Here is a 25,875-nt window from a genome sequence, read left to right as displayed (position 1 = left end):
TGCCTCTGTGCACAATGGGAGCTGCTGTTCCTGGGGCCTGGCTCGCTCTGTGAATGTTTTGCAGATGAAGCAGCAAGGCGTGAGCTAGACTGAGTTTAAGACGTCTTTCCCAGACAGCCCCCTCCCTCCTTCCCCCTTTCCACTCCCTCCCCCTCCCCTTCACAAGCAGGGCTTGCTCTTTTATACAAGAGACGAGAGGTGGGTGGCTGGGTGGGAGGGATCCTCTCTGCCTTACTCTGGTCGGGAACGGGATGGAGGTACGGAGGCAGAGGCTGGCCTGACTCAGGCAGAGCCCCCTCTGCCCCTCGTCTGGCTTCCCTGCAACTTTTCTAGGGCACCTGGATTTCATTGAGGATCCGCCAGAAGAAAAAAGAGTCGCTTGCATGGACTGGAGAGAGTGGCAGGGCAACTAGATGCACTAGGAAAACTTCTAGCATCCTGGGAGAAGTGACAGTTACCTCCTTGCTCCTGCCAGCCTCCCTGCCACTTCCTAGCAAACCATGGTAATGCCTTCTGCTTTTGTACCTTTTTAATGACTTTTCCCACTAGCTTTCCCTGTCTGCTTCTCTCCTCTGTCCCCTGCTGCCAACACAGACCGCACACCTGGCCCTGCAGCAAAGTCCTAGCAGTAGCCTGCTGCTTTAACGCTCTCAGTGCACGGTGGGTGGCATCCTTTCCAAGGCCCTGTCTTTCTGTATGCTTTGCGCCACACTGGGCGTGGCTGTCAGCCCCGAAATGCTAACGCTCAGGTGTAACACTGCTCCTTGCCGAGTGGGAATGGGGAGACAGACTGACGACAGAGCTCGCTTCTCAAACCATTTGTGCCTGGGAGAATTCCCTTCTCACGCAGAGACCATGTCTCCAGCAGATTGAGCAGACGTTTGGCACCAAGTAGAAAGAAGGGCACAAAGATCACTAGCAGCTGTTTGGATGGAAGTGTGTGGGACTGCAAAACATTGTGGTTAAAACCTCCCCGCACTCCCTTGTTATGGCTGCAGGGAATTAGAGCCAGAAACTGTGTGTTAATAACTTCGCTCCTTCTCCCTTTGCTATGCAGAGACGATATTCCTTACGTCGGGTCCCTATGCTAGGGCTTTCAGGAGCTGCATTACTGTTATTGACACACTGTGCCGCCTTGAGCGGCTGGGATGTGCTGTACGAACCTTGTCTCTTACCTTCCCTGATGCTTTGACTCATCTTTAAAGTTTGGATCCTGCAGTCCTTGCTCAAGCTAAACTCCCCTGATGTAAGAGCTGCAGCCGCGGGAGTGGAATTGTTATTGGCTGCCGGTTTGTGTTCTCAAAGCTCTGCGTAAGGGAGAGGGAGTGGTATGCTTGGTGACTTGAGAGTTAAATGAACAACCTTACAGTGCCAAAACTGTATTTATTGTGAAGATCTAACCCTTCCCCGAGATCCAGACAGACAGCTTTATAAAAACAGATGGGGATTTTGGGGAAACATCATTGTCTCCATTTTAACTACACTTTAGGTTATTGAAATGGAAATAACTTATAAAATCTCAGTCTCTTTATGCTCTTAGTGACTTTTGTTTTCTTTTTGCACTTCACTTAAATTGGTTGAAGAAAGTCGACTGGTCAGTTCCCTTTGGTTCCTAATCACTCCCTAGTTAGTGTCCCTTTTTGCCTAGTATTTGCATGCGGCTGCTGCTCTCTATTCACAGCCAAATTAGTCTCATTTACTGATGGGAGGTTTTTTGGTAACATTTCATTAAGTCGTTTTGTCATCTTGGGCCAAATCATCCCTGGTGGAATTGACCTTGGTGGAATTACACCAAGAATAAAGTCGGGTCATTAGGATCTGTAAAATCCCACTCTCCTCTTCTCTCTCTCTCTCTCTGTCTCTACATGGGGGCCACAAATTCAGTTGGAAATTTTCTTTAACCCTGGTTTAAGAGGGCCCTGCTGCTTTACAAATTACAACATTAATTTGAACTGGTTCATCGTGGAGGGGGGGCAGGATTTGGACTTCTTCATCTCTGTTTTATTACAGCAACAGGACACCCAGTGAATTCAGTACCTCACCAGCTGGTGGGAGGTGGCTAAATTACCGAGCTCTCCTTTGAGATTTGGGAGTAACAGCACCGGCTGCTCCATTCACTGTCCCAGTCAACAGACCAAGGAAGGGCATGAGAACCAGCAGACAGGCGGTTTGAAGTGCCATGGTACCCAGACAGCAGGACAGAACAGAGAGATGAAGCTGACTTGCAAGATAGTCTACAAAAGAGTAGCATCCCCATGCCCCAAAGCCACCCAACCAGGCCCCTTGCGCCAATCTGACTGGGGGAGAAAACCCAGTATTGTGCAAGTGTCTGTTTGCAGGGGACGCCAGATCTCAGCGGAGGTCAGGAGGCCAGCACTGTATGGGCTCACATGGACATAGCTCCCTGCCTCCCGCAACCTCTCTAGAGGAGGTGCCTGCACGTCAGGGCAGAAGCAGATTGACACAAGCTTGCTTTGCAGCCCAGCACTATGCTGTGCGGCCTTAGCGTAGGAGACACTTCATAGAATCATAGAATCATAGAATATCAGGGTTGGAAGGGACCTCAGGAGGTCATCTAGTCCAACCCCCTGCTCAAAGCAGGACCGATCCCCAATTAAATCATCCCAGCCAGGGCTTTGTCAAGCCTGACCTTGAAAACCTCAAAGGAAGGAGATTCCACCACCTCCCTAGGTAACGCATTCCAGTGTTTCACCACCCTCCTAGTGAAAAAGTTTTTCCTAATATCCAACCTAAATCTCCCCCACTGCAACTTGAGACCATTACTCCTCGTTCTGTCATCTGTTACCATTGAGAACAGTCTAGAACCATCCTCTCTAGAACCACCTCTCAGGTAGTTGAAAGCAGCTATCAAATCCCCCCTCATTCTTCTCTTCCGTAGACTAAACATCCCCAGTTCCCTCAGCCTCTCCTCAGAAGTCATATGTTCCAGTCCCCTAATAATTTTTGTTGCCCTCCGCTGGACTCTTTCCAATTTTTCCACATCCTTCTTGTAGTGTGGGGCCCAGAACTGGACACAGTACTCCAGATGAGGCCTCACCAATGTCGAATAGAGGGGGACGATCACGTCCCTCGATCTGCTGGCAATGCCCCTACTTATACATCTCCAAATGCCATTGGCCTTCTTGGCAACAAGGGCACACTGTTGACTCATATCCAGCTTCTCGTCCACTGTAACCCCTACGTCCTTTTCTGCAGAACTGCTGCTGAGCCATTCGGTCCCTAGTCTGTAGCAGTGCATTGGATTCTTCTGTCCTAAGTGCAGGACTCTGCACTTGTCCTTGTTGAACCTCATCAGATTTCTTTTGGCCCAAACCTCTAATTTGTCTACGTCCCTCTGTATCCTATCCCTACCCTCCAGCGTATCTACCACTCCTCCCAGTTTAGTGGCATCTGCAAACTTGCTGAGGGTGCAATCCACGCCATCCTCCAGATCATTTATGAAGATATTGAACAAAACCGGCCCCAGGACCGACCCCTGGGGCACTCCACTTGACACCAGCTGCCAACTAGACATGGAGCCATTGATCACTACCCGTTGAGCCCGACAATCTAGCCAGCTTTCTCTCCACCTTATAGTGCATTCATCCAGCCCATACTTCTTTAACTTGCTGGCAAGAATACCGTGGGAGACCGTGTCAAAAGCTTTGCTAAAGTCAAGGAACAGCACGTCCACTGCTTTCCCTTTATCCACAGAACCAGTTATCTCGTCATAGAAGGCAATTAGATTAGAGAGGCATGACTTGCCCTTGGTGAATCCATGCTGACTGTTCCTGATCACTTTCCTCTCCTCTAAGTGCTTCAGAATTGATTCCTTGAGGACCTGCTCCATGATTTTTCCAGGGACTGAGGTGAGGCTGACTGGCCTGTAGTTCCCAGGATCCTCCTTCTTCCCTTTTTTAAAGATGGGCACTACATTCGCCTTTTTCCAGTCGTCCGGGACTTCCCTCAGTCGCCATGAGTTTTCAAAGATAATGGCCAATGGCTCTGCAATCACATCCGCCAACTCCTTTAGCACTCTTGGATGCAGTGCATCCGGCCCCATGGAGTTGGGCACGTCCAGCTTTTCTAAATAGTCCCAAAATACTTCTTTCTCCACAGAGGGCTGGTCACCTCCTCCCCATGCTGTGCTGCCCAGAGCAGTAGTCTGGGAGCTGACCTTGTTCGTGAAGACAGAGGCAAAAAAAGCATTGAGTACATTAGCTTCCTGCATTGTCAGAAGGGGTTTTTCCACTGCTGTAGGGAATCCACCTCCCCACGTTGCGGTAACCAGGCTGACAGAATAATTTGTCCATCGACCAAGCCACGTGTACACCAGGGCGAGGTTGGCTTAACCACAGTGCTTAGAGGGTGTGAATTTTTCACACCCCTGAGCGCCACAACTATGTTGAACTAATTTTTACATGTAGACCAGGCCTAAGGCTGGCAAGTCTGACACAGCCTTCACTTTAAAATGGTAAACAGAGAGCTCTGCAACCAGGCTGAAATCTGCCTCACTGAGAAGTGAGAATTTAATGGCAGGGTGTGTCTACCTGGGGACACTCAGGAAAGCTCCTCAGAATTAGCTAAAAGGTGTGCCGTTAAAGTGCATTAGCTAAAACCCACTAAAGCTAATTAAGCTAAGCTGGACAAAGGCAACTTTACTTCTAAAGTAGCATGTCCACAGAGGGGTTTAATGTGCTTTAACTAGTGCCCTCTAAATTCACACCTTGGGATGATTCCACTTAACTTCCCCCAGTGTCCCCATGTCGACATGTGTGTGACAGTCTCGCCCCCTCAGTCCCCGTGTGACAGCTACAGACCCCGCGGGGCAAGTGGCTGGGCTTGTTCAAGTACCAGAAAGCCATTGCTGATACAGCTCTTGGCTGGATCAATGGGAGGTTGCTAACTAAAGCTCCTCTAGGCTTGAGACTGTGCTCAGAGCTTTGGAATTCCTCCATATCAAGTAGAGTTAAATTTGGAGACTGACCTTCCTACCAGGTCAAGAAGCTCAGATCTGTAGCAGGTCAAGCTTGACAGCAGGAGATAAACGCGCGCTCTCTGTTATCTAGGGATTGAACAGAGACAGATCAGGAGATTTTACAGATCTATAAAAACTCAGCACATCCTAGTTAAAAAGTACATTGGGGTTAATTCTTCCATCAGCCCAGATTTTGCAGAAACATTGGTTTGCATGCTCAGAAACCGCCATTTGTGTGTGTCTATGGGCCTCTGTACATGCAAATCCAGGCAAGTCTTTATTTGTCCACCTGTCCACTTCCTTCACAAATAGTAGCGCTGGGAGTGCTATCTCAGGCTATTATAGCTGCATTAGTATTTACTCTCCATGAATGGCTTGAAAGCCCATCCTAATGGCTTGAAAAGCCAATGTCTGTCCTTACTAGTTATGTGGTTTTTCTATTTGACAACAATTTTTATTTCCCCCCACCCCGTTACAGCTGAAATTTAACATGAACTCATCCTGATTGCTTCCCTTTGTGTGCCAGTTATGACAGTCAGATTAGCACAGCCTGGGAAACAGGGTTTGTTTAATTAACTGCTTCTGCAGAGTCAGGTCAGCGAATTAGAAATATCATTGAGTGGGCCTTACACAAATGGTGGCTCTTGTTTTAGTCTGGCGGGTTTTGTTTTGCAAGGAATGGGGCTGTAGAATATGTAGGATATTTCCTAACAGATTCTCCAATGATTGGTTGGGAATCAGTGAAATGTAGGGATGAGGCTGAACCAGAGCAATCAAGGTGCCTGGCCTCATGCACTGTCAGCCCTCCCCGCAATTGTATTTCTAAGACACCTGCCAGTGTCTGGGAAAGAGCTTAGCTGTGAACAGCTCTGAACTAGGGGGAAGCTGGGACCGGATCTAATCTCCCTATAATGGGCTGAGCCAAATCACCAGGTGTGAATACTCCTGAATCTGAGGAGTTTAGAATTTGGAGCCTGCACTTGGAAACTCAGGCCCACCACAAATCAAACTAGTATAAACCTAGGCATACTGGTGACCCTTTAAATCAAAAGCCCCTTAACAGGTCTGTTCAAAAGACAGTCCTTGTGACGCGAGTGACATCTCCCCAATTGGCTCAGACCTTTAGACCGTTCCTCACTTCAGCAGTGTCGTAACTAATGTACACTGCGTCCCAGAAAAGCACGGTTACTCCCGAGGAGATGCGTCTGTTGCACGTGACTCTGCCAGCCACGCTGGTATATTTAAATCAGTGTTCTTCCTTTACAGACACTTCCACACTCCCACCAAGCTGGAGGGCCGGTCTGGAGGCTCTGTGAGGAGGCTGGGAAAGCGAGTGATGGATGGGGTATATTAAAGTGGGGGAGGTGGGACAGGTCCCCAACGGGGGTGGAAACTGGCCCATTGCTAGTGTTGATCTGTCTAATGGATGATGCATTTCCCTGGCAGGATCCCCGGTCTCTGGATGCCGCGGTGCAGAACGCCCTGCTAGCCCTCTATCCGCCATTTGAAGTCACAGCCCCAACTGTCCTCAGCCAGCTCTTCCGCCTGCTCGACAGCAACTACCAGGGCGACGGGTTATGCTGCCTCCTTGATTTCCTGATTCCTGCCAAGCGCCTCTTTGAGCACGTGCGGCAGGTGGCCTGTGTGAGTCCATGAATAACAACTCCAGCCTCCCCCTCCCACAAGCCTCCCCAGAGCCCAGCTCTCAGCCCCAGGCCTGCCGTGGGTGCGTGGGTGCAGGCAGGCTGCCCCCACTGAAGCAAGCTTTCCGTGTAGACGCTAAAAGCTGTGCAATCCCACCTAGGGGCAGGGCAGTCTGGCAGTGAAGCAAGGAACAGTACAGGATGCCTGGATTCTCTCTTAGGGGCCTGCAGCAAAATCACCTTATCGGGGTCTCATTTTCTCATCTATAAAATGGGATGATGACACTTCCCCAAGCCCCCCAGGTTGCTGGGTTTATTAATCATTGTGAGGCATCTTGTGGCACTGCAGAGTCGGTCTGTACATCATTATTCCCACCCCAAATGGGAATAACGGCCCGGCCCGGCCGCACACCGGGACTGGGACAAATTGTCCAGTACGGGTTGCAAGGTTCTCGCAGACAGTGGAACAAAGGCCATATAATCATAATAATCCTGAGCTCTTACACAGCTCTTCATCAGTATCAAAGCACTTTACAAAGGAGAACAGGCTCATTATCCCCACTTTACAGATAGGGAAACTGAGGCCGGGGAGGGTAGTGGCTTGCCCAAGATCACCCGGCAGGCCTGTGGGAGAGCCGTCTCCTGATTCCCTGTCCGGCGCTCCATCCACTAGGCCACATTAAGCTGGCCAGATACCATTTCATTAACATAGTGGTTTTTTCTTCTCTTAGGCGCCTTACTTTAACTGCATCTTTCTCCATGAAGGCTGGCCCTTGTGTCTTCACGAGAAAGTGGTCATTCACCTTGCACCACTCAACCCCCTCTTACTACGCCCAGGAGACTTCTACCTCCAAGCAGAGCCCTACGGAGAGCAATCTGCCTGCATCACTGTAAAGTGCCTCTCTCAGGACTTGCGCACTGTGGAAGAAAGAACAGTTCCTGAATCCTCCTACACGCTGCTATTCACCAAGGAGTGGCTGGAGGAAATCAACCGAGACCTGGAGAGAGCACCTCTGCACACCTGCCTGGTAGCCACAGAAAAGGGAATTGCCCCTGTGCCTTGGAGTAAGATAGCCACGCCAGAATTCGTCAGCAAACCCAAAGCAGCACCAAGTCCCACCCAGGTCGGAGTGTCCCTTCCAGCACATGCACTGGACCTGGGCAGCTCTGAAGGGATGGTAGAGCCAGCATCACAGAGCTGCACAATGTCTTTTTGCATGACTGATGCTCAGGTGCCACATGGTAACAGCATGGGTAACGTCCAAGACGGCAAAGATGTTCCCTGGAGGGCCAGCCAGGGCAAATATCCAGGACTCATCAAGGTGGATCAAGCAGGATTGTGGAAGAAGCCCAGTGTGTTCGTTGTGCCAAGCCTGTGCGATATCATCAGCCAGGACCTGGACGGTGACTACGTCGACCTGCTGGAGTTTTCTGAAGAAATGAAGCTGGATCTTCTGGCCAGGTCAGAACCATCTGCTGAGCAACCTAGACCTTCTAGAGCAATAAAGGTGCCATCAGAGCGTAAATCACGGCTTCCAAGGGTGAACAGAGAGTCAGAAGCAGAAAAATGGACCTGTGGGAAAGGGCAGAGCTCAGAGGAGGGTCCCTGCACACCGTGTCTGAGGAGAAAACTGAACAGAGACCCAAAATTCCATGGGCCGAGGTGTCGATACCGTGAGTCCTATGTGGCCGCCCTTCAGAACCCTGTGAGCTTTGGCTCTGGGCTGATGGCAGCCATATTGGAGGAGTCTGATGTGCCCAAACCGGAGTTCCCTTCGGCAAGCACAGCTCCAGAGAGTCCAGCTCACCCCAGACGGAGGCCAGGCCAGGCAGTCGCTCCCAGACTCCTCTCTGGCTGTCTTCAGAAAGTAGCGACTCAGGAAACGAAAGCCGAGGAGGTGACAAAGCAGGGATACTTAAAGCTTCTCAAGTCTCCTGCTGGTGCAATGAGAAACCTCCCTCGGCCACAGTCTCCCCCTGCCAGCCACAAATTCTCCTTCTTCAAAGGCCAACGACAACCGGCATCCCCAGGGGATAGTTTGTCTGGTACCAGCCAACATGAAGGGCCTCGGAAAAGGATGTCGGCTATTTACTCTCCCAGGATGAACAGAGCTAAGCTGGCTGGGAAAGGTAATAGCCAATAGAGGGTTGTACAATACTAGGTATAAAGCAATCGTGGTAGTAAGTTGTGCAAGCTTTGCCTCCTTTCCACTAAGAAGTCTGCCACATCTTTGATCTGTTTTCCTGGCCAGGTGCCGATCAGATGGATGCGTCTCTCTTCGACATCAACTCTCTCCAAGACACCAACTGTAAGAATGGTCTTTGTGCCGCCACCCTGAGCTCTCCTGCCCAGGAGCCACTGTCTGCAGAGTCCAGCCCTCAACGGCCACCCCAATGGCAGGATCTCTGCGTTGAGCTCTTGCGCTCGGGCGTAGTTTGTTTGCCAGGTACTGAACTCAGTGATAGGATCATGATTAGACCTACTCACTTTTCTTCATTCAAAATGTTTTTTTCAATGAAAGCTTTTTGTGGTCAAAGTGAAAATTTCCGCAGGGAATGTCCCACGGCCTACATTTTTTAGGGGTTTTGTTGCAAAATGGAAAGCACCAAAATGGCACAAATTTCAGCTGGTCATTTCAATAGAACTAAAATTATTTGCCGGGTCAGCTGAAATTTTTTTGAAGTGGCTGAGAACTAATTTTTAACTGAATATTTGGAGGGGGAGAGGGGGAGGGCGGGAGATTTACAATGAAAACTTGAACATTTCTGACAGAAACAAAAAATGCTGTAGGGAAAACCCAGACTTTTCCCAACCTGTTCTTATCTCCTGAAGGCACGGCAGAGCCCCCCAGGTAGGCAGGGAAACATTCTCCCCCCATTTCACAGATGAGAACACTGAGACACAGATGAAAGCCCCCCAGAGCCAGAATTAGAGCTCCCAACACTGCACTCATTCCTCCAGACCCTCTGACAAGATCCTCCACGCCAGCTACTCAGACCAGGTGGGAACCTGAGGCGTTAGCAGTCATCAAGGTGAAAGTGAGGTCATAGATTCATAGATTCATAGATATTTAGGTCAGAAGGGACCATTATGATCATCTAGTCTGACCTCCTGCACAATGCAGGACACAGAATTTCACCCACCCACTCCTGCAAAAAACCTCTCTTAGGTCATGCGGGAGTTTAGGCCAATAGTATTTGCCGCAGCTGTTCCATGAAGTCCCCCAGGAGACATACTGGAGGTGCAGTACCATGCAAGCAGCAGTCCCTAAGGGCTTTCAGGGAAACCATGTGGTCGTGGGATGGAGCAGTTCAAGGGAGCATGCAGTAGATGACATTTGGATTCTCTGTGGTCTCCCACTCCACAGCAAACATAACATTGCCAAGTCTCCCGATACCTGGTGTTTTCCTTGAAGCCTCAATTCCTGGAATCATGGAATAGGTTGAAATGCTGCTTTGTTTTGTTTTGTTTTTAAGAAAAAGCATGTCTCTAGCCTTCATGGTTGCAGAGAGAAAACAGCTTGAAAATGTGACTCTTAAAGGCTCAAAAAGAAAAGGCAAATAAAAGAGCCCAACCTTTGTTTTTGAAAAATCTGATGTCTTTGGGGGTCTCCTGAACACAGGGGCTTGGGCAGTACTGTGAACTGTTAACGCAACGTTTGATTTTTCCTGGCTGCAGGGAGCACAGATAAGCTTGGCAGGGCCCTGATCCAGGTGACCACGAGCAGCAGAGCATGGGAAGCCACCTGGTGCTCCACCAGAGAGGTAGCCCAGCTCCTCCTTTACCTCTGCTCCATCCCCAGGTAAGGGGAGAACACAGCACCCTTCCCACAACACCCATGTTATAGCATAACCCTAGCAGAGCACCGCCCGGCGCAGCAGCCACTCAGCCTCAGTGTCCCAGCCAGTCTTCCTCTGCTCTGCCCAGCCTCCAACACCTTCTGGGTTGCAGCAGGTCCCTTACAGTTCTACCCCTTGCAGGGCACACCAATTCCAAAACAAGGAGGGAACAACGTGAATTTAAATTCTGCCTTTTCCTCGGGAAGATCTGCTAGGCCCCGGGCCCTGACCAGCCTTCTCCAGCCTCTGCTCTTTCTCTGCCTGCTCCCCGCAGCTGAGCAGGGCTCTGCCTTTTACCCTGGAAGCCAGACTTCTGTTCCAGGTATCTCAGTTTGGCTGACTAGGCCTCCAGCAGTCCATTAACCCCTTCCTGCCATGTACGGAGGCTTGCATGCCCCATTCCAATTCCTTTCAGGCAGCAGCATAGTCGAGGGTAAACACGGGTTAATGGAATTTGGGGAATATGGAGTTTAGGGGGCAGGTTCTGCCTGGGAGCTGGACATCCATACTCTGTCCTTTGCCTGCTTTGTGTCCCCATCCTGCTGCCTGGCAAAAGGGAGTCAGGTGGCTCTAGGCTGTTGGCAACTCTCCGGGGGCCCAGTCAATTATTGTGAAAGGCATTATTTCTGGAACTGCTCACTGTGGTGGTTTGGGGGCTTTTAACCCTCTGTGTGTAGCTGCATGGATTCCACCCGCCACGTGCTGAAATGTGTACCACTGCCCCCTACTGGAGAACGTTGGACATTGCATTGGTAGTTCAGACGTTCTTTCCACCCATCCTTCAAAATCCCATGGCTGCTGTGGGATGTGAAGATAAATAGCGTGTGTGATGTTGGGGGTGTGCAGGCATTTCTGAGGGGAGCAGGCAGAGAGAGAGAGAGAGCAGAGGTGGGGCTCTTGCCATGGGGGAGAAGGCTGGCCAGGGCCAAATGCCCCGAAGATCTTCCGGAGGAAAGGGAACAGTTTATGTTCATGTCCCAGGGTTTCAGCCTGAGACACAATCCCAGGAAGAGTCACTGAAATATGTAACTAATTCAGAGGATAATGTACACACCACGTGCCTCTTTGTCAATGTCATTAGCCATTGTGCATGAGAGTGAAGTACTCAAGGCTAGAAACCAGGGCCAGCCATAGGCAAGGCCACCTACTCCTCGCAGAAGAGAAAATTAGAGTTCTACAGTACACTGAAACCTTGACTTAACTGGTAAATCAGGCTCTGCTTCTGGGGTCTTCGGATTGCTCCAGCCCTTCCCTGTTTGCGAGAGAAACATGCACATCCCCGCCACTCCCAAAGCCACCTACGCTACTGATGGTAAAATAACCCCTAGAGAGGTAGGTGTGAAGTGATGAACTGTTCACTGTCTCCATGCAGGAGAAGGCGTGAGGTAATCCAAGCCATGTATTCAAGGGTTCAGAACCATTAAATCCAGCAGGTATCTCCCTCAGCTTTGGTCTGGAATGGAGAAGGGTGGGGAGATGGGCCACAGCACCTCCTGTTGGTTGGTTTGAAGTAGCTTTGAAGAATTCACGTTCCCTCTTGGCCTCAGTCTGGGCTCTCACGCAGGCGCTGACTTACTGCATGGCTGGGAGGGCGAGGACAGAGGTGCCAACTTGAAGTGTGGGGGAGAAGGGAGTGGGACAGCAGCTCTCAGGGGAAAGGAGGCCCTTAGAGTTTCCCTCACCAGACATCAGTGGGCGCACGTCTACACTGAGGCCAGAAGTGACCAGCGAGCTCCCAGCCTGGCAGACAGACCCAAGCGGGCGGGCTCGAGTGAGAGTGCTAAAACCAGAAATACAGAGGTTCCAGTGTGGGCTGACGCTCGGGCTCTGATGGCGAGGGGTGAGTCGGGCTGGGCGCCCAAGCTGATGCCTCCACTGCCCGCATTGCTCTGGTTGGCGCTCTAGCATGAGCTCTGCTAGCACGAGTCTGTCTGCCCGAGCTGGAAGATTCGCTCCCCGCTGCAGTGCAGGACCCCAGGACGGTGCCTTCAGGAAAGGGGGGCATTTCCTCTCCAGCGGGGATGGGGAAACCCCAAATCAGCTGCTGAGGGTCTGCCACTCTTAACTAATGCCGTTTTCTTCCTCCAGTCAGAGCTCACTGTGGTTTATTTCGTTCTCCAGGAGGGAAACAAGGGACAGAGGGCTGACCATTGTGGTGGATGCCAGGAGACAGCCTCCCTCCCCGACCCTGCACACGGCATTCAGATCAGTCCAGGTACACGCTGGTCTCTGTTCAGTGGTGAGCTTAGCGGGATAAGGGGGCCCAGGTAAGCACAGTCGGCTTGGGTGGGCGAGATCTTCTGTCCAGCTAATCAGTAAAGTTCGGCAGTGTTGTCCCTAAAGCACCTCTCGAATTTCCTCTGGAGTGTATTGCGTTGGGTGGGGACCTGTGAGCAGGTCCCTGCTGGCCTAGAGCTGATCCTTTGACAGTCCCTTTGTCTACAATGCCCTGAGGCCAAGATTTTGATCTCATCCACACTCTTTGCCCTAAGCATCCCCAAGATCATTTATTCAGGCAGGTCTCAGTTACCCTCTGTTGGAGTGGAATATATTTATCTAGGGAACACTGCGTAACCCCTGCTCTCCCTGGGACACCTGCCCAGGCTCCTCCTCCACAGTCCCAGTTACCGATCTCCCGGGGCCCGTCAATGCATCCGGCCCCCAGCCGTCTGCGAGGGCGATGCTGTGCTGCTACATGCTTGCACTTTCCTGGTTGTCTGGTCTCAGAGTTGCCACGACAATTCTCATTACGTGCAGAGTAAGCAGAGGATGTCCTGCATATTGCCAGGAGTGACAATTACTCTGCCCTCCCCTGCAGAGATCTTCACCTGCCTCCGTCCATGCTGTGTTGCTGTTGGCAGAGAAGGAGGTGGCTGCGCACCTGGAGAAGTTACCTGGAATGCAGGTGAGGGCTGGAGCAGCGTTTTCAGCAGCTGCTCCCTAGCCTTGTCTCTATACCATTTGCACCTTCTCCTGCAAGGAGAACAGAGTCTGTATTGACGGATGGTCCCTTCCTTTCCTCCCTCGTCTCTGCAGTCAGGGGGATGGAGCTGGACCGACGTGCTCCCCCACCTCATCTCCACCTTGGCCTAGCTCACCAGGGCTCCATCTGTGCCGGCAAGAGCAGTGGCTAGATGGATTCTCTCTGTCTGTGTGTCTGCCCTGGTCGTGTAGCTAGAGCTCAGGTTCCACTATTCCCATGCCATCGTCAGCAGAGCCTGCCCAGGTGCACAGTCCTCCCTCTCGTTATGAAATACCTGGACCCTGTCTCGGATGAGGAGCAGGGAGAGGTGCCCTTCTCTCTGTCTGTGGGGCCTTTATCCTATTGTCTGTCTCCCAGGCTGGTAATTCTTGCCGCCCTCGCATTGTTTGACGGCAGTAATGGACTGCAGCCACCCAGGGGAAGCCGAGTACTTTCCCAATTACTTCCACACGCTGGACACGGGTATTAGCATAATAACTCAGAACTTGAAAGGGTTTATTATTCTTTTAATGCTGCTCTGTTTAATTAATATAATGTGAAATATTAATGAGTTCGATTACCCAGCTTGGCTGTCCTGGCAGATTTACTAAAATGCCAGCGTTCTGCTGTGCATTCGAAAACCACAGAGCCCCAGGGAGCTTCAGTTAGAGATAGTGACTTTTCTGAGCCAGCGCTGGGTCAGGGTCTCGGGAAGGAACCAGAACTGCTAAAATGCTAGGGCCAGTAGCTTTTCTCACCAGGCCCCATGCAAAGCCTGTTGAAGCCACTTCAATGGGCTTTGGGTCGAGTCCCCAGTGGGCAACACCCTGAGGTCTGTACTCAGCGAGCGTTTGTCTGAATAAAGACCGAGTGTAAGAAACCACAGCTGCACACAGACCCCAGGGTCTTGCATGGGGATGAAACCAGGATGAAACAAGCCCCTCTACCTCTTGAGCCAACAGAGGAACGGACTCATTTGCTGCCAGTAACTAGCAGGCAGTTCTGCTCGCTAGAGGGAGACACAGCTGCGCGCAACGAGCCAGCACATTGCATGTGGGATTCAGGATTTACAGCCTAGCCAGGCAGGAGCGGACAGCTGGGAATCTCAGCCAGCAGCCTCTCCTTCTGACTCTTCCAGCCCCATTTTGCAGATTCAGGCAGCAGGGATCATTTGGAGAAGGAGAGAGGGATTTTCATGCCCAAAAGGCTTCAGGATCCCCTTGGGGAAGCCTTGCCAAACCAGACTCTTACCCACCACTCTCACAGGCAGTGGTGGGCTGGAGCCGCTTCGCGCAAACCGGTTGTTAAATTCTGAAGCCGGTTTAGAACCGGTTGTTAAAGGGCTGGGGAAGCTCATGCGGGACGGACAGGATGTGGCCCACGGGACCGTCCTGTCCATCCCGCCTGAGCTCTCGGCTGGGGAGGCTCCCATGTGAATTTTTACTGACCCGGTGGCACTCTGAGCCTTCGGCAGCACTTCGGCAGTGCGTCCTTCACTCACTCTGGGTCTTCGGCGGCATTTCGGCGGCAGGTCCTTCAGTGCTGCCCAAGACCCGGAGGGACTGAAGGACGTGCCGCTGAAGTGCCGCCCAAGACCCGGAGCGAGTGAAGGAACCGGTTCTTGAGCTTCTGGCAGCTCATCACTGCTTACATGCCCCTGTAAGAACTCACCATCGTATTTACAAGCGGTGTCCCTCCCTCCTGCAGGTGGAGGTGCTGACTTCCCTCAGAGCTCTGGGCCGATATGTCGACAGCACCCAGCTGACGCCAGACTTGGATGGTACTTTCCCTTACAGCCACGGCGAGTGGGTTCAATTCTTCCAGGTGTCTATTATCATGGCCTTTAGCTTTCTCCTTGTGTTTGCTGGAGCCCTTGTCCCTCAGCAAGGGACTTGCTTCTCTTGGGGCATAAAACTGAAAGTGAAGATCACTGGCAAATCCCTGGTACCTTGGTAATGCAGGAAGACAATGTACGAGAATGCACAGGCTACTGGTACTGCAATAACACCCGACTGCGGGGAGAGTGAATTTGGCTGCAGGTTACGCCAACTGGTTGCAGCGCAATAAGTACATCCGTGTTTCAATGTATCACAAAAATTGTGTGTGTGTGTGTGTGTGTGAGAGAGAGAGAGTGTGTGTGTGTGTGTGTGAGAGAGAGAGACTGAGAATTCCCATGGGATGCCCGGAAGCAAGCAGTGGTTTTCATGTGTATTACACATAAGTTCAAGAAATTAACAAGAAGGCCCAGAACTTTAGCTAAATATCAATAGCTACCTCAGTTCTGCTTAGAAATTTATTATCTACAATGTCTCTCTGCAATTAACCTTCCCACCCTGCTTATTGGCTGCATTGCTATTCATCCATATTTCCACCTGATTGTTTCCCTATCAGCCATTAAACTACTGTCTAGCTGTTTATACATCCATCCAATCTAAACCTTTTCCCCCTCTCTACCCTAAGCCTGTTTTGCCATCCATCCGTCAGCCCTCCTGGCCCAGGACAGGCCAACCCACTTGTGTTTCCTTCCCCGTAGAAGCTACATCCCTTTGTGGCTGATCTCAAGCAAGCCTCCAAGCTACTGCAGAGCTCCATCCAGGAACTGGAGAAGGGCGACTTCCCAGAGGATGTGCAGGTAACAGCCATGGTGCCGAGTTCCAAACAGGACAGCCTGCAACCAGCTCTGGGCGCAGTTACCCCCCCAAACATTAGTATGTGCATTGTGCTGCCCATCATCTCCTGCTGCCCAATGGCAATCCAGCCCTGGGCAATTCCTGCCCACCGGAAGAGCCAGAGGAACTCTCTAGGTGCATTTGATCAAAAGCAGCAGTGAATCTCTCCCCCAGCTTTTGCTTGCTTCATAATCAGTATTTAAGAGCACAGAAGCAATTATTATATTGCAAAACAATTTTTAAGCCAGCCTTGTGCTTTTCTGCTGGCACAGCCCACAAGCTGCGTCGGGCCAGGCTGTGTCACTGCTCGGACTGCAAGGAACCGCATGCAGCAGTCGCAGTGAATCTGTACTGGAGCTGGAGACCTGGCAAGGTGCGATGCACTGTTCTGCTGAAGATGCTGTTTATTGGCTAAGGCTTAACACCAACACCCTGATTACTTGTGGTCACTGCAGATTCCCTGGGAAGGTCTGCAAGAGGAGGAGCGTGAACGCTAGTGCCCTGTCAAATTCCAGTCCATATCGTTCCGAAGTGCCTGCCTGAAGCCCCTGTGCAGGTCCCAGGGGACACAGACAGCTGCCATGTTGCACCCCAAAGGTGGCTGCAGTCAGTGGTGGATGAGGTGATCTCTGCGTTGAGTTTGTTACTGTCTCATGCCCAGAACGCACGTTGGGATCCCCTGGCCAAGGGACCACAGAACCGTAGGGTTAGAAGGAACCTCAAGGATCCTCTAGTCTAACCCCCTGCCATGATGCAGGACTTGTGTCTAAACCCTCCAAGACAGACGGCTCCAGCCTCCTTTCGAAACCCTCCAGTGAAGGCGCTTCCACAACTGACCTAGGCAGTCGGTGACTCAGATAGCTCCTCCAAGGCTCTATTTGCAGGACAATGTGTGTTTCCCATGGCACGTGGCATTTAACTCCATTTTGTCCCAGGGTAAAATCAAGTGCCCTTGGCCTTTTCTGACCTCAGGCTGTGTCCCCTCTCTTACCTTCGCCCCTGACCGCCAACTTGGTGCTGTTGATTCAGAGGGTGATGGGGCAAAGGGCAGGGCAATCCCAGTGACAAGCGTGTGTGTCTCTGATCCTTGGGCAGGAGGCAGCCGAGTGCATGGAGAGGTACAGGGAGCTGATGAAGGCAGTGCTCAGCAACGTGCAGCTGGTCAGCTTGCAGAGAGAGGGTGGGGCCACGCTGGCCAGGCTGAGGAAGGAGGCATCCCGGCTTAGCTTCTCACCGGACGTCAGGTATGGAGGACTGGAGCCATCCCTGCCCCAGAAGAGGGACACTGAGCACCGAGCTCTCACCCTACTGACTTCAGGATGCTTGTGCCTTTGGCATTGGCTGCACTTGCAGATCCCCTGCTCCTCTGGGGACAATGCAGCATATTACCCTCCAGCACAGGCTTCTCGCCAGCCCTTCAAGGTGTTCCCCCCACCACCCGCTTCCCCAGGCCTAGCTCTGCCAGCTCCCACCAAGCCTTCAGGCCCAAGCTCCCAGGAGTAATTCCACCGCCCCTTTCAGCCCAGGCCTGGTAGACGGCCATGGACCGTTCGCTTGAGCAGGGTGAGGATTTTCTCCCTGGGCTTTGCTGGAGAATGTGTGCACGTGTCACTAGGAAGAAGAGGAGCTCGTGTCCCCTGCAGAGCTCAATTCGATGCAACTATAAACAGATGTCATCCAATGTTACTTCATTTTATTTTCTAGTGTGGCTGCTAGATGGCACTGCTTCCCAATAATATCACAGGTTTCAGAGTACTAGCCGTGTTAGTCTGTATTCGCAAAAAGAACAGGAGGACTTGTGGCACCTTAGAGACTAACCCATTTATTTGAGCATGAGCTTTCGTGAGCTACAGCTCACTTCATCAGATGCATACTGTGGAAAGTGTAAAATATCTTTTTATATACACACAAAGCATGAAAAAATACCTCCTCCCACCCCACTCTCCTGCTGGTAATAGCTTATCTAAAGTGATCACTCTCCTTACAATGTGTATGATAATCAAGTGGGGCCATTTCCAGCACAAATCCAGGTTTTCTCACCCCTCCCCCCCCACACACAAACCCACTCTCCTGCTATCACATTGATTCCAGCCAGCCGCCCGCCACAAAACCTGCCAGTTTCCTTCTCCCTCAGTTTATGCCACTCTTCCCCCACTCCTTTGTCTGAGCTCCTCTGCCTCGCTTTCGCGCACAGGCTGTGACAGAGTCAGGTGGGGTGGAGGATATTTCCAAGGTGATAGAGAGCGGAGTTGGCAAGCGCCATCCCTCCCTCTGGTATCCAGCATCCAATTCCAACCTGCTCAGTGTAACTGGGAGATGGCTGCACATGTGCAATCACCTGACATTACACCTGCAGCTATTCAGGCTCCAAACACCTGGAGAGTAACATGTACCTTGCCCCAGGGCCGGCCAGTCTGTGGGCACAAACTGCTCCCACACAGAGCAATACAATGCGGTTTTCTGGACAGGTACAAATCCAGTGAGTCCCCTCGTGTGTTAATGGGATTGGAAACATTTGCAGCATGGCTCAGCTTGTGGCAAAGCATCACCTACAAGTTACAGCCCCTCTGCGACCTCCGCTCTGGCTCCCAAGGTGGGCTACAGTGCGGAGGAACAGGACTGCGGCTCTTCCACTCCGCACATGCCATCCTTCAGTGCCACTGTGCTAATAAGCAGAGCAATCTTTGCACATGGTCTTTCTCAGCTCCCAACAGTGTGCATCAGGGTCATAACTAGAACCCAGGTCCAGGGAGCTCACGGACAAAGGCTAGGGTTCCCCTGTGCCCATTAAAGGGATTGTGATGCTCAGAGGACTCCCTCTGTTGGTTTCTTTACCAGGAATCAGAAGGGAACAGCTCTAATTCTAGGAGGGGTGGATGGTCTTCTGCACACCAGCGGCTGATATGTTGTAGGTGAACAGAGATGGGCCAGATATACTTATCACCCTTTTTGTTCTTAAGGAACAGCATGGACTCAGCCATGGGCCTCTACAACCAAGTGGAAGAAGAAGTTCACACTTTGGTGATGAAATCCAACAGCTGCCTGGAGCGCCTGGAGTTTCTCCGAAAGATCCAGGAGTTTGAGGCAGAATTCAGCAAGGTGAGTGCTTTCCCCAAGACATGCTGCCGGAAAGGACAGCTTGCACCTTGGATACCATGGCAACATTTGCTGAATCTCATTCATCGAATCCAGGACCCAGTCACTAAGTGACAGAGCAAAAGATTTCTTTGCTTCAGCTCTGAGTTGAGTGAAGCAAATAAACTTCTCTGCTTATAGCATGGGCCACTGATACCAAGTGAACATGGAGAACAACAAGATTTTCTTGAAGCCCTGATTTTAATCACTAGGTTACTGGGAAAAATATGTTCACGAATTCTGTGAAATCTGGATGACCCAAGGGAAGGAGGGGAAATTCCCAGGGAAGTGGCAGCTGTTAAATAACTGAGATCTCATGGAAATCCTATATATTTCTTCTCATAGCTCACTTGCTGGATTGATGAAGGAGATTCTCGGCTCCATGAGCTGAGCACTGAGGAATGGAGCCCGGACAGCCCAGAGAGATCCTACCAGCAGTTTAAGGAATTCTTTATTCAGGCTACAGTACGTTTGAGGATGCTTTTCTGTAACCTGTGTCCTGGCTATAGCTATATTGTCTGTGTCTGGAACATGGTCCTTGCTAGGGCTCTTTGCCAGATTCTCAGAATGAACCAGAATTAGCGCTTCTCACATTTCATTGCAATTTTGTTACAAATGGCCCAATATTGTTACAGATCTGCAGAAAATGCCATTTTTGACTGTTTGAGCAATAATGGGCCCATCTAAAGGGCTAGTATGATCAACATTTAATTGTCAGGTCAAATTTTTGCAAGGAGGTTCCCAGTGTTGCACAGCCCTAGTCCCAAATGTGAGACAATCCTTATACTTCTGGATCATGTATGGGCTCCGACCCCTAACACTCCTGCCTCCTCATCCCTCTCCCAGCCTCCAGCTCTGGAGGGCAGTCATTCTGTTCCAAGGGGGGGGGTCCAGTGCTGTGGGGAAGTCCAGGAGAGGGTTCTGTGGAGCCTGAGGCTTCTGTTTAATCCACCCAAATAAGAAGCCCCATGCAATGCACTGAATTAAATGATGTCAAAGCATGGGGAGTGTAGAATGAGACCCTCCACTCTTATTTCCTCCCAAGACAGAATGATTCTCTTCTGCTTCCTTGCACACCCAGACATGTTTGTGCCCAAATGGAGAACATTCCTCTGACTTTGTTGCTGAAATCTTCCAGCTGCAGAGCTCCTGGCCCTCAGCAAACAAGGCCCCCAGGATAAAGACAGCCGAGCCTGTTTAGGAATATATAGTTTTCCTTGTATCCTCCCTTAGGCTCACTACAACAAAGGACTTGTGCTATGTAAGGAAGCTGCTGAGTTCCAAGGCTCCATGTTCCCAGAGGCACAAGCCTTCGAGGCAGCCAGAGGTACCATGCAGGCCAAACTGAGGAGTTTCTACACGAACTTGGAGAGGCAGCAGGCTGAGCTGGAAACTCTGCTCAATCTCTGCAGGTTCTGTGACAAGGTGACTGTGCTAAGCTAACTGCTCCATATTGTTACTCTGCAGCAAACTGGAACTAGACAACATTGCTTTCAGCCAGGAGATGGGAATCTGTAGGGTAGAGTGTGAAATGTATGAGCAGTGAAATAGTTTGAGGCCCCCAGTGCTGATTGCATAGCAAGGAAACGGAGCGCCCCCCAGCCTCGGCTCTCCCTAGAGGATGTGCTCTCCTGACACTGGTAGAGACAAACTAGTGAAGAAACTCAAGGCTGGTGATTATGATGGAGTTTCTGTAGGACTCCAGAAGGAAGTCGGTGTGGAGGGGCTGCAGCAGAACAGGGGATGAGAGACGTTACAGAGGAATAAATAAGCAAGTGGGAAATGAGGTTTGGAGAGAGAGAGAAAAGTTCACTAGATGGAGAGCATGGGAAGGAGGTTGCAGTTGGCTGAAGGTATAAGAGAAGGTTCTTGCACCAGCAGCAGGCGGGATCCTGGGGGAGGAGAGACAGCAGGTACTAGATGAGTGACAAAAAAAACCAAAAAACTATTGCTCTGTTTTCTAGATAACATTGCTTAACCTTGACTGCAAAATTCACGTGACTTGTGTGAAGCTTGGAGAGGGACAGCCAGTAAATCGGGAGGCCCTACAATGCCTAGAGAAATCATTACAGAAGCTATCTGTGGAGTTTTCAGCAGAGAGGTTCCAGGAGATGAAGGTACAAGCCTACACCATGCACAGCTGCAAAGGACTAGAGGTATGGAACAAGGCATGGCAGAAGTGTCAAGAAACCAGGCAGATCCTTGAGGAGATACTGGAAAAATTCAAGGAGGCCCAAAGTGTTGAGCCAGACTGTAGTGGGGAGGAAGATTCTTTCAGCTCAGCTGCTACTAAATCAGGCCCCAGAGTCCAAGGTAAAGTTCCTCATGTTTGCAAAGCAGCTTCCAACCCTGCCCAAGCATCAGCAGAAAGCAAGACACAAGTTCAAGAATCAGGATGCAAAGCAAGGAGTGAGATAGAATTAAAACCACATCTGCCCACAGACTCTGACCTAGACATAGATCCCAGGGACCCCAGGTGTTCTCAGCAGGAATCCTTGGACTGCAAGGATGTGCAGGAGAGCAGATGTACTTATCAAGCCTCAATAGCAGCTGAAGAGTCTCCCCTGAGTGCTGCAAGTGGAGCTGATCTTGAACAGAGAGAAGCCCTGGCTCCGAATCCCAGCACGGAGGCCTTAGGAAGCCTCCAAGTGGCACCCCCTCAGAAGCCACCTCTGACTCTTCCATCACAAGCCTGCTGCCCAGACAGTGGCCAGTTTCCTCAGGACAGCGCGAGCGAGTCCCTGGGTGATGCGCCTTGCTCAGCCCCCAGCACAGGTGCTCAGCAGCACTGGGATAAGGTGCCGGAAGCAGCCCAATATTTCCAGGTATCCAGGCATGGCAGCTTTTCGTCTGAAGATACAGAGGCACAGAACTCGGCCCAAGACCCTTCAACAACCAGTCTCCTTTTGCCCATGGAACTCGTGAGTCCTAGACTGTCCGGGCCTCTGGGAAAGCCCCTGGGAATCATATATCTGGAAAACCACCACACAAAGAGCCATGCAAAAGCAGATGCTGAGTAAAACCAGCTCTTTTGAAACTAGGTTGGCTTTGTCTTTCCAGTCCTGGCAACTTTGGCCACGGAGTGGATGTACTGTCTAGTGGTCAGAGCACACGACTGGGCATCAGACCTACTGGGCTCTACTCCTTACCTTGCCATTGACTCATTTCTTGGCCTTAGGCAGGTTACTTCACTCCTCTGTGCCTAAGTTCTACCCATCTGCAAAATGGGGATAACAATACTTACCTACCTCACGGAGAGTTGTGAGGCTCAGTTAATAATCTTGAAGTGCTTTGTGGTCCTCCTATGAAAGGCATCCAGCTGGGTAAGTGAAGGGTATTGGTTGAGTTAACAGTAACGTTCTCCTGGTAAAAAGAAAAGGAGTACTTGTGGCACCTTGGAGACTAACCAATTTATCTGAGCATAAGCATCTGATGAAGCGAGCTGTAGCTCACGAAAGCTTATGCTCAAATAAATTGGTTAGTCTCTAAGGTGCCACAAGTCCTCCTTTTCTTTTTGCGAATACAGACTAACACGGCTGTTACTCTGAAACCTGCACTGATCATGCATCTCACTATAGGATGTTCCTCACTGCTGAATCTTCCCCTGTCCAGAGCTGCCAGGCCTCGGAGTGTAAATTGTTACCACAACAGAGCTATCACCAAATCCCTCCTTCCTCCTCCCAACTCCCCTGCCTTCCAGTGGAATTTCCCTCCTGCCTACATGTATTACTGTCTCCTTTCCCTCCTCATCTATGGGGCTACTGCAGCTTGTTTTGCAATATTTTGTCCCTGTTAAAACAAGGCTAATTTTATTAACAATAGTAAACCCCAATGCAGAGCTCTCAGTGTAGAGCAGTGCAGAGGAAACGACATTCCAGCCTACAGTCAGACAGCACCCAGAGTCTGTTCCAACTGCGAACAGAAATCCTTCTCGGGTGCTACTACTCCTGCAGGAGGAGCCAGAGGAATAAATTCAAGGTGAGCACCAAAATCCAGTCCTGATTCATCTTCTCTTAGCAGCTGTGCTCAGTATACTCTAAGTGGGCCAAAAAAGAAATGTCAGATTCTACTCCTCTGAGGCTGTTCCCATAATCCATCCCCAGCAGACAGCCATTTATTCTCCTTAATCCAAGGGTGGAAATTTCAGTTGGCTCCTGGACAGACTTTCAAGCACACGGGACCCACCGGTGTGTGTACAAAACGCAGGCAGAGATGTCCATAACTTGTACACCTTGTTACAGAGACTGTGCATGCAAGCGGCCGTTGTTCGCAGTTTGCACACACTGTTCCCCAGTAATCTTGTGTGTGAGTGGTTTAAAAATCCGTCCCTGGGTGTCTGCCTCGGAAGGGTTGTGGTGAAGTCTTGAGTGTTTTTCTTTTTAACAAAACATTCAAATCCAGGCTCGTCTCTCAGACTGCACTGCCTCCTCCTCCTCCTTTTCCTCATCCCCTTGTCAGTTCAGAAGGGTGCGTTGTGTTTGGTTCCATCCTGTCCCGCACAGCCAGCTGGGAATAGAACGAGAGGACCTGCTTCCAGGCCTGTGGGGTCGGGTCACTGTCCTTCCTGGATTGTAAGGCAAGGAGGGACCATTCTGGTTACTAGTCTGAGCTCCTGCATAAACATAGGGAGTTCAAGCCCAGAAGGGATTGTGAGATCATCTGGTCTGACCTAGATCACAGGTCCTCAACTTTCACTCCGTTGCCCCTGTATTGAAACAACTCACTTATGTTTGGCCGAAGCATCTTCCAGACAGAAGCATCCAGCCCCAGGCTCTGAGTCTGCTTTTCTCCTCTCAAAGCCCTGTCGGAGGCAGGATTTACACTGGACAAAGTCACCTCTCAGCCTTCGTTCCAATAAGCAAAGCAGATTGAGCTCGGTCACTGGCTCACTGCCAGCCATTTTGTCCAGCCCTCACGCCTTTTTTCTGCACCTTGTCCAAAATGTGGACCTCAGACCAGGACACGGGATCCAGCATCGCTCTCACCAGTGCCATTTACAGAGGTAAATCACCTCCCGGCTCCACCTCACCACTCCCCTGTTTAGACCCCCAAGGACCACATGAGCCCCGTCTGCCACAGCATCACTCTGGGAGCTCCCGGTGAGCTGCTGGTGCACTGTGACCTCTAGATCCTTTTCAGAGTCCCTGCTTTCCAGGACAGTCCCCCAGGCTGTAGGGATGCTCTTCACTCCTGTCCCGAGACGTATAACTATGCATTTGACTGTATTAAAACACATTCTATTAAAATGGACCCAGAATACCAAATAACCCAGACTGCTCTGTCTGACAGCCCTGTCCTCCTCATTTTTTACCACTCAGCGAATCTTTGTGTCATCCGCAAATTTTATCAGCAATGATTTTATATTTACTTCCAGGTAACTGATGAAAATGTCAAATAGCATTGGGACCAGCACTGATCCCTGCGGAACCCCACTAGAAACACCCCCATTTGATGGTGATTCCCCATTGACAACTACTTGAGATCTGTCAGTTTGCCAATTTATAAACCATTTAATGGGTGCTTTATTGATATTGTATAGCACTAATTTTTAATCCGAATGTCATGCAGTGCTAAATCAAATTCCTTACAAAAGTCCAAGTATATTACATCCATGCAGTTATCTTTAGCAACCAAACTTGTAACCTCATCAAAGAATGAAATCAGGTTTGTTGGACAAGACTTATTTTCTGTAACACTTGCTGCCTGACATTAATTATATTCCTTTAATTCTTTATTAATTGAATCCTATATCAGATTTTCTATTATTTTACCCAGGATTGATGTCAAGCTAGCTGGCCAGTCATCCTGCTTGCCCTTTTTGAATGTTGTCACAAAATTAGCACTCTTCCAGTCTTCTGGAATGTCCCCGATATCCCATGTTTTATTAAAAATGAACCTCACTGAGACAGAGATATTCTCAGCCACCTCTTTTCAGACTCTTGTGTGCAAGTTATCCAGGCTGCTGATATAAAAATGTTTATCCCTAGTACATGTTGTGTAACATACTCCTTGATTACTAATAGACTGGAAAGTACTCCATTCATCATGTAATACAAAAATATCACCCTGCTTCTTTCCAAATACAGAACAGAAATATTTATTGAACATTTATTTCTACCTTTTCTGCACTATTAATTGTTTTACCATTTCCTTCTAGTAATTGGCCTATATCATTGCAAGGATTTCTTTTGTTCCTAATACCCTTTAATAACCTCCTTAGTATTGTCCTTAGCCCTCCCAGATGTGGATTTTTCTGTAATATCTTTAGCTTCCTTTATCAATTTTCTATACTTCACAACTTCTAATTTATATCATGAGCTATCCTTTCCCCCCCCCCATTATATGTGGCTTTTTTATTTCTAATTGCTGCGTTCACTACCCCATTGGACCAGGAGGGTTTTTAGCCAATATTTTCTTCCTTGAGGTAGAATCCTAGCTTTTGGGACTCCTAATAAACTCTGCTTAAACAACTCCCTATTTTCATTTGCATTTTTCTGTGTAAAATTTTTCCTCCTAATCAATTTCATTCATAGTTTACCTCAGGTTTGGGACATTGACTGCTTTGAAGCACCAAACCTTTTTATTACTGGTTGGGACTGCCCTCTTTTTTCCCAGATTGAATGTAATCAGGTCATGATCACTAGTCCC

The 25,875-nt window shown here is 50.1% G+C and overlaps 1 protein-coding gene across 1 annotated transcript; it reads left to right on the top strand.

Annotated features, from left to right (window-relative positions):
• The first annotated feature begins 248 nt into the window (after window positions 1-248).
• Window positions 249-25,307, top strand: KIAA1755. The gene is made up of 14 exons (XM_084645822.1): window positions 249-503; window positions 6,425-6,622; window positions 7,353-8,751; window positions 8,874-9,068; window positions 10,301-10,424; window positions 12,583-12,676; window positions 13,280-13,366; window positions 15,131-15,247; window positions 15,957-16,055; window positions 17,188-17,336; window positions 19,053-19,191; window positions 19,573-19,692; window positions 20,461-20,652; window positions 21,192-25,307. Exons 1-14 carry the CDS (start codon window positions 501-503, stop codon window positions 22,245-22,247), a joined length of 3,972 nt encoding a protein of 1,323 aa, XP_084501948.1. The 5' UTR covers window positions 249-500; the 3' UTR covers window positions 22,248-25,307.
• The last annotated feature ends 568 nt before the right edge of the window (window positions 25,308-25,875 follow it).

Source organism: Lepidochelys olivacea (assembly GCF_965140295.1).
Source record: "Lepidochelys olivacea isolate rLepOli2 genome assembly, chromosome: 13".
NCBI lineage: Eukaryota > Metazoa > Chordata > Testudines > Cheloniidae > Lepidochelys > Lepidochelys olivacea.
This window is presented reverse-complemented; position numbering and strand designations above follow the sequence as displayed.